This window comes from Lygodium microphyllum, chromosome 11, assembly GCF_053477565.2.
Source record: "Lygodium microphyllum isolate KBCC chromosome 11, Lygodium_microphyllum_v1.1.10, whole genome shotgun sequence".
In the NCBI taxonomy this organism is placed as follows: Eukaryota; Viridiplantae; Streptophyta; class Polypodiopsida; order Schizaeales; family Lygodiaceae; genus Lygodium; species Lygodium microphyllum.
The window spans coordinates 19735445-19749198 of NC_141145.1; the positions used below are offsets into that span (position 1 = coordinate 19735445).

A 13754-nucleotide genomic window follows, 5' to 3' on the forward strand; every position below is an offset into this window, starting at 1 on the left:
TGGATGACCCCAGACATGTAGGTAGAATGATGCGGTCTTCCTCTAGCTGCAACAACTACTCTAGCATTGGTTGTACAGATTCTTAAGGGGACATCTTGAATTTTGCTACAACTTGAAGAGAAGGAACCAAAAATTCCAAAGGTACCACAACTTCCATCCCATATACTAATGGGAATAGAGCCATACCTATAGTGACTTTGTATACAATGTAGAAAATCCACGATGCAAAATTGAGCTTTTGATCTCAATTAGTGCAATTGCTTCCACAATTTTCTTCAAGATCTACATCACAAATTTGTTGGAGCTTTTAGCTTCACCATTAGCTTGTGCGTGGTCAAGGGGTATTAAGGAATTTGTACAAATTCAAGGGGTATTTTAGCATTTTTTAATTGAACAGGAAAAACGTTATTTTTCTCGGAAATTGGTCGTCTGGCCGTCCGTCCGGCTAGCCTACTACTGGCTTTCTTTTTGTCTTCTCCTTCTTTCCATCAAACAAAGTTGGACTTCACTTCTACTCTGCCTTAATTTCTGTTCCGATCTTCTTTCTCCGCTTTTAAGGTCTTCCTCCAGCGGCCATGGCCTTCGGTGAAGCTACCATCCTAGCGTTCGCCACTGCGTTCACCGGCATCCTGTCTTTCATATTCGGTATTGTCGCTGAGAACAAGAAGGTATTTCTCCTGATTGTTGCTATTATGTACCATACTGCGTGTCTCCATGCTCGATATCGTCTCATGGTAGACGATCGCACGATATGTATGACAGAAAACTGACCGATGCCGCGGAATTGCTGTTGGTATCACAGTAGTACCGCTGCATATGGCTTGACTCACGTCTGGACTGTCGCTTAATAACAATCGCAGGTATTGCTAGAGACAGGGATCGAAGAGCGGGAGGAAGACCATTCGCTTTTAGGTCTTGTAGACAGAGATTTCTGTTGGACGTCTAGGGAGGATGATGTCAATGAAGTCTAGCAGTAGTAAACAAACAACTCATGTTTTTTGTTTTTTGGGGGAGCAGGGGGCAGGGTGATTTTTCAGTAGATGGAACCCCTTTATAGCACCTAGATTGCAGGTGTTTTCTTATAACCGAATGAAAGAAGATAAGGATCTGGTGAGGACTGCTGGCACCCCTGCAGAAGCTCGCAATGCTCATGCAGTCTGATGAAAGGATAATAATTTCAAATGTAGACTTCGTTAATACCACTAGTGTATCAGAGAGCCCTGAAGCAGGATTATTTGTGAACATTTCATCAGAAGGAAGGACGTCCCAGCATGCACAGTGTCAGCAGCATCAAACCAGACTTGGGAAGATCAATAAGGGTTGCCGATGCTGTTAATGACCTAAATTCTAGATAGGTTCTATCTGGCACCCAAACGATTCTAATGCACGTTCCACACTTCTGATGCATGCTTGACTTCTGCTCGATAGTATACAGAGCTCATGGTAGAGTGTCTAGGGACTGGGTCTGTGACGTTGCAAAGCTATACCACTAACTTGTGATGCCCATTGTTGGAAGTATAGTTTCGGGGCGAGCAGGTCATACTGAGTTAAAAATTGCCTTGGATTGTGCGACTATCCATGCTCATGTGGTTCAAACACGTGTATGATATCTGCTTATCTTGCCTGAATAGTATCTTCCCAGGAAGGGGAGCTGCTGGCAGTTGACCACCTGGCTGCAGCAGGTTGTTCATATGCACTAAGCTGTCATGGACAGAGATTATCTTCCTTTTTGTCAAATTGCAGGAGAGCTTGGGTACCAAGTGTCCGGAGATTAGTGTGGTGCCTATTGGGTTGTCTTGATTGAAGTGCAGTTGCTCGTGTTATTTCTGTGTTTATGATTGGTAATCAACCGAAACTGTTTGCTATCAAGAATATTCAGTCTGATAATCTCTTTCGGTTTTTAACAGCCTGCAAGCGGTACTCCAACACAGCAGGATGGTTTAACTGTTTGTGTGTATCCCTCTGATCCATATGTGCCGCTGGGAGCCCTTTCTGTGGTTCTCCTTGTTGTTGCTTCTATATTAGGCTGTGTGTCAATTTTCTATCCGTACGGCAAAAAGGCTGTTCCTTTGGCTGCACTAGCAAGGAGTAAAATTCTCGTGGTCTTTACCTGCCTTTCAGTGTAAGATTATTATTCCCCACCAGTGGCAAATTCTACTCTTTATCTATAATCCTTGAAACTAAATTCTCTTTTTTCATATTTAGGAAAAATTTAACGTCCAAAACTATAAGTGTGCTACCACTTTTATCTATTGAAAGTCATTTTATATAACGCGTCAAATTTTTCGGGCTTTCTTAATTGAAGCCTTGCCTTCTCTGTGTGGTCGAATGCATGCAGGCTTCTTTTCTTTGTGGCAGAAGGGCTTCTTTTGTGGGCAACCATGACAGAGAGTTTACACCGTTCTCATAATGTTCATTCAATGCCAACCTGCCCCACAGCAAAAACTGGCCTGATGGGAGGGGCTGCTTTTCTAGCCTTGGATACCACCCTTTTCTGGCTGGTTTGTCAGATGTTAACCATGAATGCAAGAGAAGATCATTTGGAGCTGTATGAGGAAGATGGAAAGGGCTCTTATGGTCAAGTGGTATCTGCTGACTACACTGCTGTTGCTCCACACCCGGCCACAAAGGCATGAGGTTCCAAAGCAAGGTGGTGATGAGTAGGATGAAGTAAAATCATACAGTATTTGACATACTACATGAACCAACTAATTTATTTGAATTATCCTCTGAGCAGGCCTTCAGCTCAGGAAATCCTCCTGTATACATAATCTTTTGTGGGATTGGGTCCACGAAGATCCTATGTTCATTGTCTTGGTGCTTTGAAAAGAAGGGTTGGTTCCTGTTGTTGTAAATGCTTTACATCTTAAGCTAACCAAGAATGAAACAGCAAACATAAGTAAGCAAACCCAAATTTGCATTGTAACACACTGCAAATTGAAATGACATTTGCATGAAAGTTCCTCCAGCTTCTCAAAAGATGAGCAAGCTATAGGAGAATCCTTTACTTCTTGAATACTAAGAAAGACAGACTTGATCATAACACTGCACAGATGTGGATGAAAAAGTAGGTTCCGTTGCTCCATCCTTTGCACAAGGACAGGTTCCTTTGCACAAGGACAAAGGTAAAGCTATTTCTTTCAGTACTTCTTGGGCATCGTGAGGACACTTGGGAAAGACCTTACATTTTACATTTTTCCTCTTTTTTAGACTTAAAAGTTTGGTGATAACTGCAATTTGATTTTCTCTCTTTTATTCTTCTTCCTTTATCCGTTTTAGGATTGGCTCATCTCAAAAGCATGTCTATGCATAGGTGCAGTGAGAATGTAAATAACCATGAAAAGAAAGAGGCAAAGTGCCTGAGAAGAAAATGCAATAAATGAGTACAAGCACAAATGTTGAAGCATGTTAGTGAAGGCGCCAAAATGAGAGGTTGATGAAGAAGAATGCAGGTGATGATGAGGAGAACGAAGGTGGTGATTAGGCTAGATGCGGGAGGTGCAATGGCAGCCACCTTTTATTGGTGGTGGAGGTGAAAACTGATTGACCTGCTACCCAAGGAGATAAACCATCCATAAATGGACTAACTGTTTTCGCCAGCTTCATGAGGCACTGCCTCCAAAATGCACCTACATCAGGTTGAAAATCACGAGAGAAGCATGCTGAAATGTACTGGATGATATGACGTATCAATTGCATTTACTAACACAAAGAACTCTTGAACCTCCATTGAAATCTACCAAAGTTGAAGATGACATCAGAAATACATTGACTAGTAATGCTTCCTCTTACATTTTGGGAGGCTAAAGTTCAAGAAGGCACATGGAAAGCAATGGAAGGGCCTTTATGAAGATGTCTATTTTATTGTTGCTTTTAGGATAGTAAATCAACTTTAGCTCTCCATCCAAGACATGCTCTTAAACATAGTGGTGGTGGATCAACAAAGTTTTTTCCATGAACAAGAAGCTTTGGGTGTCTAGTCAAAGAAGAGTAGGTCCCACCTATACAAAAACCAATGTCATCATCTATTGAAGCCAAACCACCTCCTTGAGCAGCACATTGCATGGTGCTCTATCTTTGTCAACGAAAAAGCAATGATAGGTTGTTTCCTGATACTTAGACCAACTTGAAAGGGCGACTCCCATTCCATACAAAATCTCATGTGAATGGGCACCTTGTAAGTATCACCAATGCATAGATTGGAGCACCAATTATTCATGAACAAAGAAGGGTGGCCACATAAGAGATGTTTGGTTGAGTATAAATGAGCCATATTAACAACCCAAACTAGGTCATGGTAGTGATATCATAATGCTACTTGGGGACCGCCCATATACATGTGCTTATCTGTTGGGTAGATAATGGGACATTTGAAGGTGGACAATGTGGTAAGAGCTTTGCGGAGACAACACACCCTTGTGAGAGGGGAAGATACATATTATATGTAGGCAACTTGTGAGCTACAAATTCATGCAAGTGGGTAGTCATGACAATTTTGAGTTGTTTATTTTGTAAGAAAATTTAATACCATTTGATTATGTGGAACTTTGATAGGAGTCCAAACATTTCGGTCATTAAAATGATGAGCCTAAAGAAGAGGCAAGTTATTGTCTTGCAAAGAGTGTCAAGCTATATACTTTCCAAAGCTAGAAATGGGTTTTTGTTAGTAGAAAGGAATTGTCATTGTGTTCAAAACATTGTGATATGCACATGTAATTTAGTAAAGAGAATTCTAGCTAGCAAACTATTTAAGTGGTTGATGGAGCAATGTGTTTGTGGCAAATCATAGCTAAAGGCTGATTGAAGGATGGGTGTGGGCATAGAAAATTTCTCTTGGATTGGATAGTAAGGCAACTTTTTGGAATTGAATTATAGAGTAGCTCACGCTCAGGCTCTCAAAGCCAATACATGTAAGAATGATGATGAGCAAGAAGCAATTGAATTAGAGGAATCCAAGTATTTTACTTCCCTATAGTACTACTTTTGACCATGGATGCTTAAAGACACTTCGCATGCATGTCTCATGATGCAAGTGGAGGTAGCACAAGTGACGATGGAGGTGACGTGCTGGGGGTAGTATCACTTTGCAAGAGCTCACTATTCTCCAAAGCAAGTTAGCTTCTAGCTTGGTGTATGCAGTCTACTCAAACCAATCTAGCACCTATCATTTCTAAACAAGAAAAGATAGATGTCAACTGATATCTAGCCTAGTAAGTATTGACTACTTCAGTGTCGTCTCACTCCAAGGCTTGTTGCATACTCCACAATACAATTGTTGCTCTTTATGTCATCTAAGTTTTTGTTATCAACTTCACATATATGTGGAGAGTAGGGGGAGAAGATGGGCAAAAAGAGCTTCACTCTCCTTCCTCACTCGTCCTCTACCTCTAACCAAGATCTGATGGATAGAAATAAGAAGAGACTGAGCTTTAGCACCTTAGATCCTCGCTCCCTGTCACTCTCACCCTCTTTCTCCAATCTCTCACAAGCATGCAAAACAATAGCAAGGACAAGAAGACTCAAAGTTTGCGCACACATTGATAGTTGGTTCCATTCTCTTCCATCACTTGTATATGAATATTTTAGGGTTTTCACCCTCTTGGACATCCTATCCTTTTCATGGTCTCATGATAGATTCTAATCTAGTTGCAAGCTTCTTATGAGGTCCATGACCCTTTCTAATATGTGAATTACATTGTGCATCTTGCCTTGACTTGCGGATTCATGGAAATAAGTACAACTTACATGGGAGCAAGCTGAACTCTCATTTTCAATGCAACTTAAACCATATTGTCTTTTGAAAAATATGTGTCCCATAAAATGATCTCGTTGAAGATCAAAATGTATGCATCCTTTGGGTAGCTTCTAGCACTTGCACTTTGTCTTTCTATTGGTTCATTCTTCAAAACACAATTAACATTATCCCCCTCCTAGACAAGTGCTAGTTCCTTGGCACTTAGCGTCAAAGGTGGACCCTCCATAGTGGGGGCAATCATAGTTTGAGTTTACAGCTAGAGTAGGCTATGGGATGATTATCTTGCATAAGGACGACTCCTATTCCAGATCATGGTTCTTGGCAGGGATAGCTCAACAAATTGCCATAAATCATCCAAAGGAATGGGCTCATTTGAGGTTTGACTAATTTGGGGCTATCAAAGCTAGAAGGTGCCTTGCATTATAGCTTTTTATGACATGAGGATGACGACTTCATGTACATGCCACTATTGCAAAAGAGGTAAGGGATGAGAGAAATGGAGGATGAGTGGCCCACATAGATGTTGGATCATCTTTGTGATCTTTAGTGTACCTATATCAACATGCATTCCTTGAGGGCATAAAAGTACACAATGCAACTAGGAGATGGATCAAATTCCTAGAAAGATTGTAATGTTATCCCACATTTGAGGACCTAGTTGGTGTAATGTTCATTTTAGTCACATTGATTGATGAAGCAAGGTATCTTAGTAGTAAGCAATGGAAAGAATTGTCAATGTTGAGGGGAAGGTCACTTGGAGAAGATCATGCATAAACATCATTTGGACAAGGCATTATAACCAAGCAAGCCATTTTGAAGGACATGATCTCTAAGAAAGTGCATGTGACTTAGGCATATAGGTTGAGCTAAGCTCTTCGGTATATCCAATCAAAGCCATTTTGAAGGACATGATCTCTACGAAAGTGCGTGTGACTTAGGCATATAGGTTGAGCTAAGCTCTTGGGTATATCCTACCCTTGATGTGCCTTGAGTAAATGTGGGAAATTGAAAGAAATGGCTAGGGGTTAGAGATGGAGCCAACCGACCAAGGCCACTATGTATACCTAGCTTGAGGATCCCTAGGTGTGATGTTGTGAATATGTAGGCGTATTTATTTCTTATTTCATTTTAAAAAAATACATATACATGTGCCATACAATGAGACTTTGAGCCTTATAAAAGCACTGGAAAGTGTGACAGATTGAGAAGTGGAACACGAAAAAGGAATTTGACTCTTCACACCATCAATGCATCATAGTGCACATAATGTGAATGCTAAGCCACCAAAAGGATTGACGCATGAGCCTTGACATTGTAGCAAGTATTTTCATTGAAGAATCACATGCATTGGTGAGGCTTGTATTGATTTGAGGAGATTTCAGACACTTAGTTGCACTACCAACTATCTTGGGTTGTTTCTTGGTAATTATAGGTGGGGATTTCATCTCTTCCTAAGGACTTTCTTCCTTAGCTCGGGCAGCACCATTGGATGGAGGTTGCTTTATGCTTCCTATTGGCTTTTTAGAAATGATATGTTTCTCTTATAGACTCACAACTATCTTTTGTTGGTGCATATCTTTCTTGTATAGCACTACTTCCTCTTTCTTTAAGTTTTCCTTCTTGGATTCAAAAATGTCATGAGAGCGTCACTTTGTTTCCTTGTTTTGAATTGATAGCTCATTAGCCATCAACCATTGTAAATATATTTGTGGAATTGGCAATTGTATTGAGTGATTGCATCTTAATTGTAGTGATCTTATGTGTCTTTTGTTGGTAGGTGAGAATTGGTTTTCTAGTTTCTATCTTGACTAGTTCGATCTCCTTTTTTAAAATCCTAATGATCTTTTTTTTTACCCTTCTTGCTTCTTCCTTGTTTTACGGAAGACTTGGTATGTGGGCTATGTGGGTGGTTTTAGCAACCAGATACATGGATTTCCCACATATTACCCTTGACCACATAGCACCATTTTGGAGACCCATGGTGGTGTTGTACTAAATATTCATTGACATTTGTGATTATATTATCAAGGGTATTTTCTTCTATGTACCAATCTTTTCCTCACTACTTTTGAAGTTGTTTTGTGGCTCTTTTAGTAGTTAGGATCATTGTTTGCATGCTACAAGGATGTTGACTAAGTGGCTTCGATTTCTTGACTTGAGCCTTGATTAGTTCATTTAGAACATCTTTGATATTCTGTCCTAGGTTTTCGCTTGACTTGGAGGTAGTGTTCTTACCCTTTCATTTAGAATTGGAAATGGTGGTTTTATTGAAAGCATTGATTATCTTGGCGCTAAATAGGGTCAAGTGTAACTTACCCTTTCATTTAGAATTGGAAATGGTGTTTTTATTGAAAGCATTGATTATCTTGGCGCTAAATAGGGTCAAGTGTAACTTATGGGCTTCATAGTCTACTTTATGTTGTTCGATTGGGAAACACGTAAAAAATGATGGGTATCCTTTTAGTTTGTATAGTCATGAGAATTTTGTATTTTCCTATGAGCAAATATGAATCTACTCCATATGGCTTACTAGCTATGTTTATCAAGACAAGTTTCAAATGTCCAATCTTAGTCCATGCATCGTAGGTTAAGATGTCAAAATTTCTTCTTCATCAATGAGAGCTTCAATGATATGCTCTCTTGTTGCAATCATTTTGACTCTAAGATAGGCTAGTGGGATTAGTTATTTATCTCGAGGTTGGTGTTCATAGCTTTGGCTCTTTTGATGTTAGGTCCTATCAAGCTAGTACTAGACCCATTATGTTTTGGAGAACCTCAACACATATGAGTGAAGCTACTCTTGTTGTGCTAGCTCTATCATCTTACCAATCAAGTGGATGGGAATACTTGTCAATATCTAGTTACTCATGTGTCTCAAGACTTGTAGACTTAAGCACCAAGTATTTTCTCTAAGCAATACAATAATGTGTTAGTATCTTGATTAGCAAGTCTTTTCTCTAAGCTTGTCTTTTCACCCTTGCAAGGAGTTCCACTCTAGTAGCTCTAGTTGCATTACAATCCATGCATGTTTATGCCTCAACTCCTTAGGCTCATAAGTGCTTTCTTGGTATCTCTAAGTTTCTATCTCTCAAGTACTCAAACTTTGACCTTGCCCTAGTTTGCAAATGTTCTTACAAATTTTCCCTGCTTATGCCCTTGTGCTTGGATGATCTAATGATTATTATTTTTGCTCTCAATAATTGTTGTCTCCTATGTGCTTGGATTATCTAATCACTATTGTTTTTGCTCTCAATAGTTGTTGGCTCCTTGGACTCTTGCAAGCTCAAATGTCTCTATGCTTTTAACCATTGTAGCATTCAATTTTCCTCTTTGTGGTCTCTTTAAGAAATTACTCCTCTTAGTTAACCTAGGCCAAAAACTTAGGCCAACTAAGTGTCATGCTCATTGTGCTCTTAGATTCTAGTAGCAATGCCCTCTTGGTTAGCCACTCCACAAGTTCACCAATGCAGTGAGACAAGCTCCTCAAGTTTAGGTAAAAAGTATGGATGGGTCTTGGTATCGTCTTGCTAAGTCCATTTTTCACACTAACTTGCAAGTAGTTGTAGGTCAAAGCGATGCTCTCTTGGAACCCATTGAGTCACTTGTTAGTCTAGATGCACTCATGGAAATGATTGGATTTCATTGCAACACTTCTCGAAAATCCCACTCCAATCCAAGAGACTAGTGCCTAGATGCCTACTGTGTGGCATGACATACAAGTCCAGGTGACCTAACCTAGTGTGGTGTGCCTACGAGTGATGTGAAATAGTACCCTAGTGGCAAAAACCCATTAATGCTCTCATACAATTGCAAAATTGTGAGTGATTAATTTTTCTTTTGCCATTTGGATATGCTTCAAGATAGGTTTCTCTAAGATGGACATTGCAACTTGCTATAGCTTGAACTACTCACCGTCAATAGGTTAAGTTTGTGATTTAGTAGACACTTTAGGCAAAGTGTCATTATCCAAATTAACTCCATGCTTACCAAGACCAATTAGGCTTATGGGTTTTTGTTGAATGTATCAAAATTTGAGAGTGTTCAAGTTGTGGTATATTGGACAAAAGGTCTCTTTAAGTACTCCACACACTATTAGAGATGAAGGCTTGGGTAACACTTTGAGATCTCATCCTGGTGCAACTCCCTTTAGTAACACTAAAATACACTTACAAAGTTTATACTCCCCTCTTAAGTGTAGCTTGCTCTTCTATTGGTCAATGCCTCATCTTAGAGTAGCTTAAAGATTAGGTAAAGTTGTGTTTGGTCCCCTCCAAGGAGCACTATCAGAAATTTCTTGAGGCTATGGCTTCCTTGCCTACCCATACTATATCACGAATTCAAATGGATGAATGTTATATGAATTATCTATGGCTACTTTCAAGCACAATAGGTTCTTTTCCCCTTGTTGCAATAGAAGTGTAGAACTTCTATAATGTATCTCTATGTGGTTTTGCAATTCTTGCACAAGTCAATGGTTTGAATGCTGGACTTTCCAAGGGTATGGAGGCAAGAACACTAGCCCCTTCAGGTATGCTTGACCTTAATACTTGGAGTATCACCTCTCTATGCATAATCAATTATCATATAGTGTGAAGCAAGTGTGTACATGTTGTATGTAGTGTAGGGACACTTCTAAGAGGGTAAAGCAAGTCAATGATGTGGAGGGTGTGCCTCTATTAGATGCAAAGGTGGAAAAAAAACAACTTGTAGTCTCCTACTTATTGGTGCCTCAAGCAATGTTCAGTTGCCTCGTCTACTTGTAAGGCACTAGCACCTACTCTCAATTGTAGAGTGGTGTAGGTATGTGGTCAATGTATTTTTCCCCTAAGCCTTCTTAGAAGGATCATACCTTAAGTACATGTGTGCTCACAAACTTGTAGCTATGTGTTGTGTGCAATGTCCTACATGTGTATCATGTGCGTTTCTTTGTGCGATTAGGTTTTTGGCTTAGTGCATGTGTGGTGTGGTGAGTGCAATGCATGGTGCAATGTGTGTGTGGGTAAGTGTGTTTTGTGTGTGTCTTTCATGATTATACCAACAACCAATGTGGGTTGCATGTGCAATGTAATTTAGTGTGCATTGTGTGTGTTGTGAGTGTGTCGTGCAAGTAGTGCCTTGTGTCATGACTAGAAGTGTGTGTGTGTTAGTGGAATGCCTAGTGTGTGTGATGTATGTGGGTGGAGTGTGTAATGCATGTGACTAGGTTGCAGTGCTTAGTGTGTGACAAATGTCATGTGTGTATTGTGTGTTGTGAAGTAGATGGGTGTGTTGTGTGGTTTGGAGCATTGTGTGGTTTGATGGGTGCGTGATTAATATAGTTGAGTATGTATAGTGGTGTGTGTGTTGTGCTTTACGATGGAGTGTGCATGTGGAAGATTCAAAGACTATAAGGCTTATGTGCCATGGTGACTAAGTGATGGACTTAAGCTACTAATGTGGTGGATTGACATTACCAAAAGCCTAAGTAGTGGAGAGGCTATGTGATGGCATGTGACTATGTGATGTATTACAATGATAAGAGCGTCAGCTGTATATGGTGGGATGATTTGTGGTGGAGTGTTAGGTGCATGTGATGGTTAACCTATGTAAATAGACTAGAAGCTATGTGATGGAGAGAAAATCTGTGTGCTAGAGAGAGAAGGTTATGTAATGGACTATGTGGAGTCTATTGATGTGCTAGAGTAGAGAAAAATAATCATCACATGCTATTCATGGATTGAGGCAGGTGATGTGCTGGAAAAAGCAAGTCATGTGATGCACTTCACCTTTATGAATTGAACACATCAATGCCATGTGTCAGTTTATGGGAAGAGCCATGTTTTGTATATAAAGCAACATTTGGTGGAGTGAATTTTCTTAGGTGTTGAATCATGCTAATATGTGCTAGATAGCTGTACCTAAGTTGGATCCAATTTTGTCACAATCCATATGGGCTCTGATGTTGCCTTATGCAACTAGTCTTTGGACTGCATCAGTTCTTCATAAAAAGAAGCATATAGCTGTTGAGCACAGGCTGTCACACTAAAAGTTCAATTGAACTCTGGATGTCTTTACAGAGGAATGGAATGGCATCTCCCAACACTAAACTGTTCAATGAAGGGACTGATATGTCCAAGGAACCCTCTCTATGTACTCTGAACAAATTGTTACATGTGAGGTAGGCAGGGAGGTCACTGCCAGATGTAGCAGAAATTGTGACTGAAGGAATATTTGAAGGAGTTTTATCTACCATACACTTCAAGCGCTTTCGCTGAATGACTAGTGGAGGAGGGGAGTCAAGATCCTCTATATCAATAGGTTCTGACTCTTCTGAAGGTGGAGAGGGAGGTACTGGATCAGTTGGAGGAGGTGGTAGTACACCAGCATACAGGTAGGATCCATATGTGATATTTGTAACATTTCCTCTGGTTACTTTGGAATAAACTCGCTTATGTGTTGGATGAAAGAAGTACTAGAGATTGTGGAGAGCTAGATTCAATCACCATCCACCATGCGCTAGAGTCAATATTCTTCTACTCTGCGTGGCATGATTGATGTTGGATGCCTCATGCCCAATTGATGCTACCATGGCATGATTTACCTATTGAAAATAGAAGGCTCTTGATCACTCATTAATAGTTTGACGAGATTTTAGATTAGTATTTTCCATTTGAAAAAGGAAAGTAACTTCAATCATCGAGTCTAAGGCGAGCAACTTATAATAGGTGTCTGCTCCTCAACTGTCATGTTAAAGGTGGCAGTCAGTGTGTGTCAGCAGTGTAAGGCATTAATAGGTGATTGCAATAATGGGGCTAGCGAAGGTTGGATGCATTAATCAAAGTGGTGCAACAAGCCGTGGCTTGAATGGGTGATTATCCAGAAGCAACTTCACGAGCAACAACAATGCATCACGAGGATGTGACTACTATCTATAGTAGCAATGGTGTCATCACTTTGTCAAACCTACTATCAGTAGTATTGATGATGTCATCCCATGTACCAATAAAAAATCACAAGGCAAGGACAAATGGAAGCAAGACTACCAATGCTATCTCTTTTCTCGCTTTTCAATGATGCAAAGACAATGGTGATATAACTCAAAGTCTGCTACTTTTATTGCTCCTAATGTCAACCCCCTCTCTCAACAAGCAACAATAAAATGCAAAAACAAAAGCACAAAGAAACCCACACATGCAAAAGCAAGGGTTTTCTCTTTTTGCAACAACCACACATACAAAAGAAAAAGTCTTTATCACTTCTCTTTTCTTCTTGCATCCCCAAACACATAACACAAAAGTGCTCCTCGGTTTCTTTATGTGCCATGAAGGACCTTGTGACATGACCTTATGCTTGTGATAATTCTTATCATGCGATGGAGTCCTTTGGCTATCGCAATGAGTTATACAAACACTTCAAAAGTGAATCCCCCCCCCACCATGTTTTTAGAGCTTTTTTTCCAACTTTCTTCCTTCTTCCTACCTTATACATATCCCAATTTGATAAGTACCAATTTTAAGAAAATTAAAATACCAATCTAACTAACTAACTAATGTATCAATTTCATCTCAATCCATCCCTTTCTAAACGAGTCATGTAATGTTTTCAAGTGCCTTTCCCATTGACAAGTTCCCTATTCTATTGCACAATAAGAGCATATATGCAACTATGGTGAATTCCACTTTTAACCCAACAACAAACCAAAGTATTGGGCTTTTCACTCAACAATGGGACATTTAAAAAAACTCTTATTGACTCAAGAGTCTCAATTGTGATGACCATGCTATCTCTCATGTAGCAGCAACACTCTTTATCTATCCAATCGAGCATTATCAATCCATAAAGAGGATAAATTCGAGATTAGATATGAGATGTAGAGAGCTTACTCACTTACCTATCATATTGTAGTCTTTGCCAACAATAGCTCCACAATTTAAGCATGATGCCTATCAATCCACTATTCGATGGCTCCCAACTTGATCCCCAAGCTATCAGCAAGGAAGAGAATAAGAAGAAGAGAGCA

General features: G+C 39.9%; 1 protein-coding gene across 1 annotated transcript; it reads left to right on the forward strand.

Moving 5' to 3' along the window:
* Positions 1-474: 474 nt before the first annotated feature.
* On the forward strand, positions 475-2855 carry LOC148028603 (keratin-associated protein (DUF1218)). The gene is made up of 3 exons (XM_087688878.1): positions 475-668; positions 1908-2122; positions 2339-2855. Exons 1-3 carry the CDS (start codon positions 576-578, stop codon positions 2634-2636), a joined length of 606 nt encoding a protein of 201 aa, XP_087545004.1. The 5' UTR covers positions 475-575; the 3' UTR covers positions 2637-2855.
* Positions 2856-13754: the final 10899 nt, after the last annotated feature.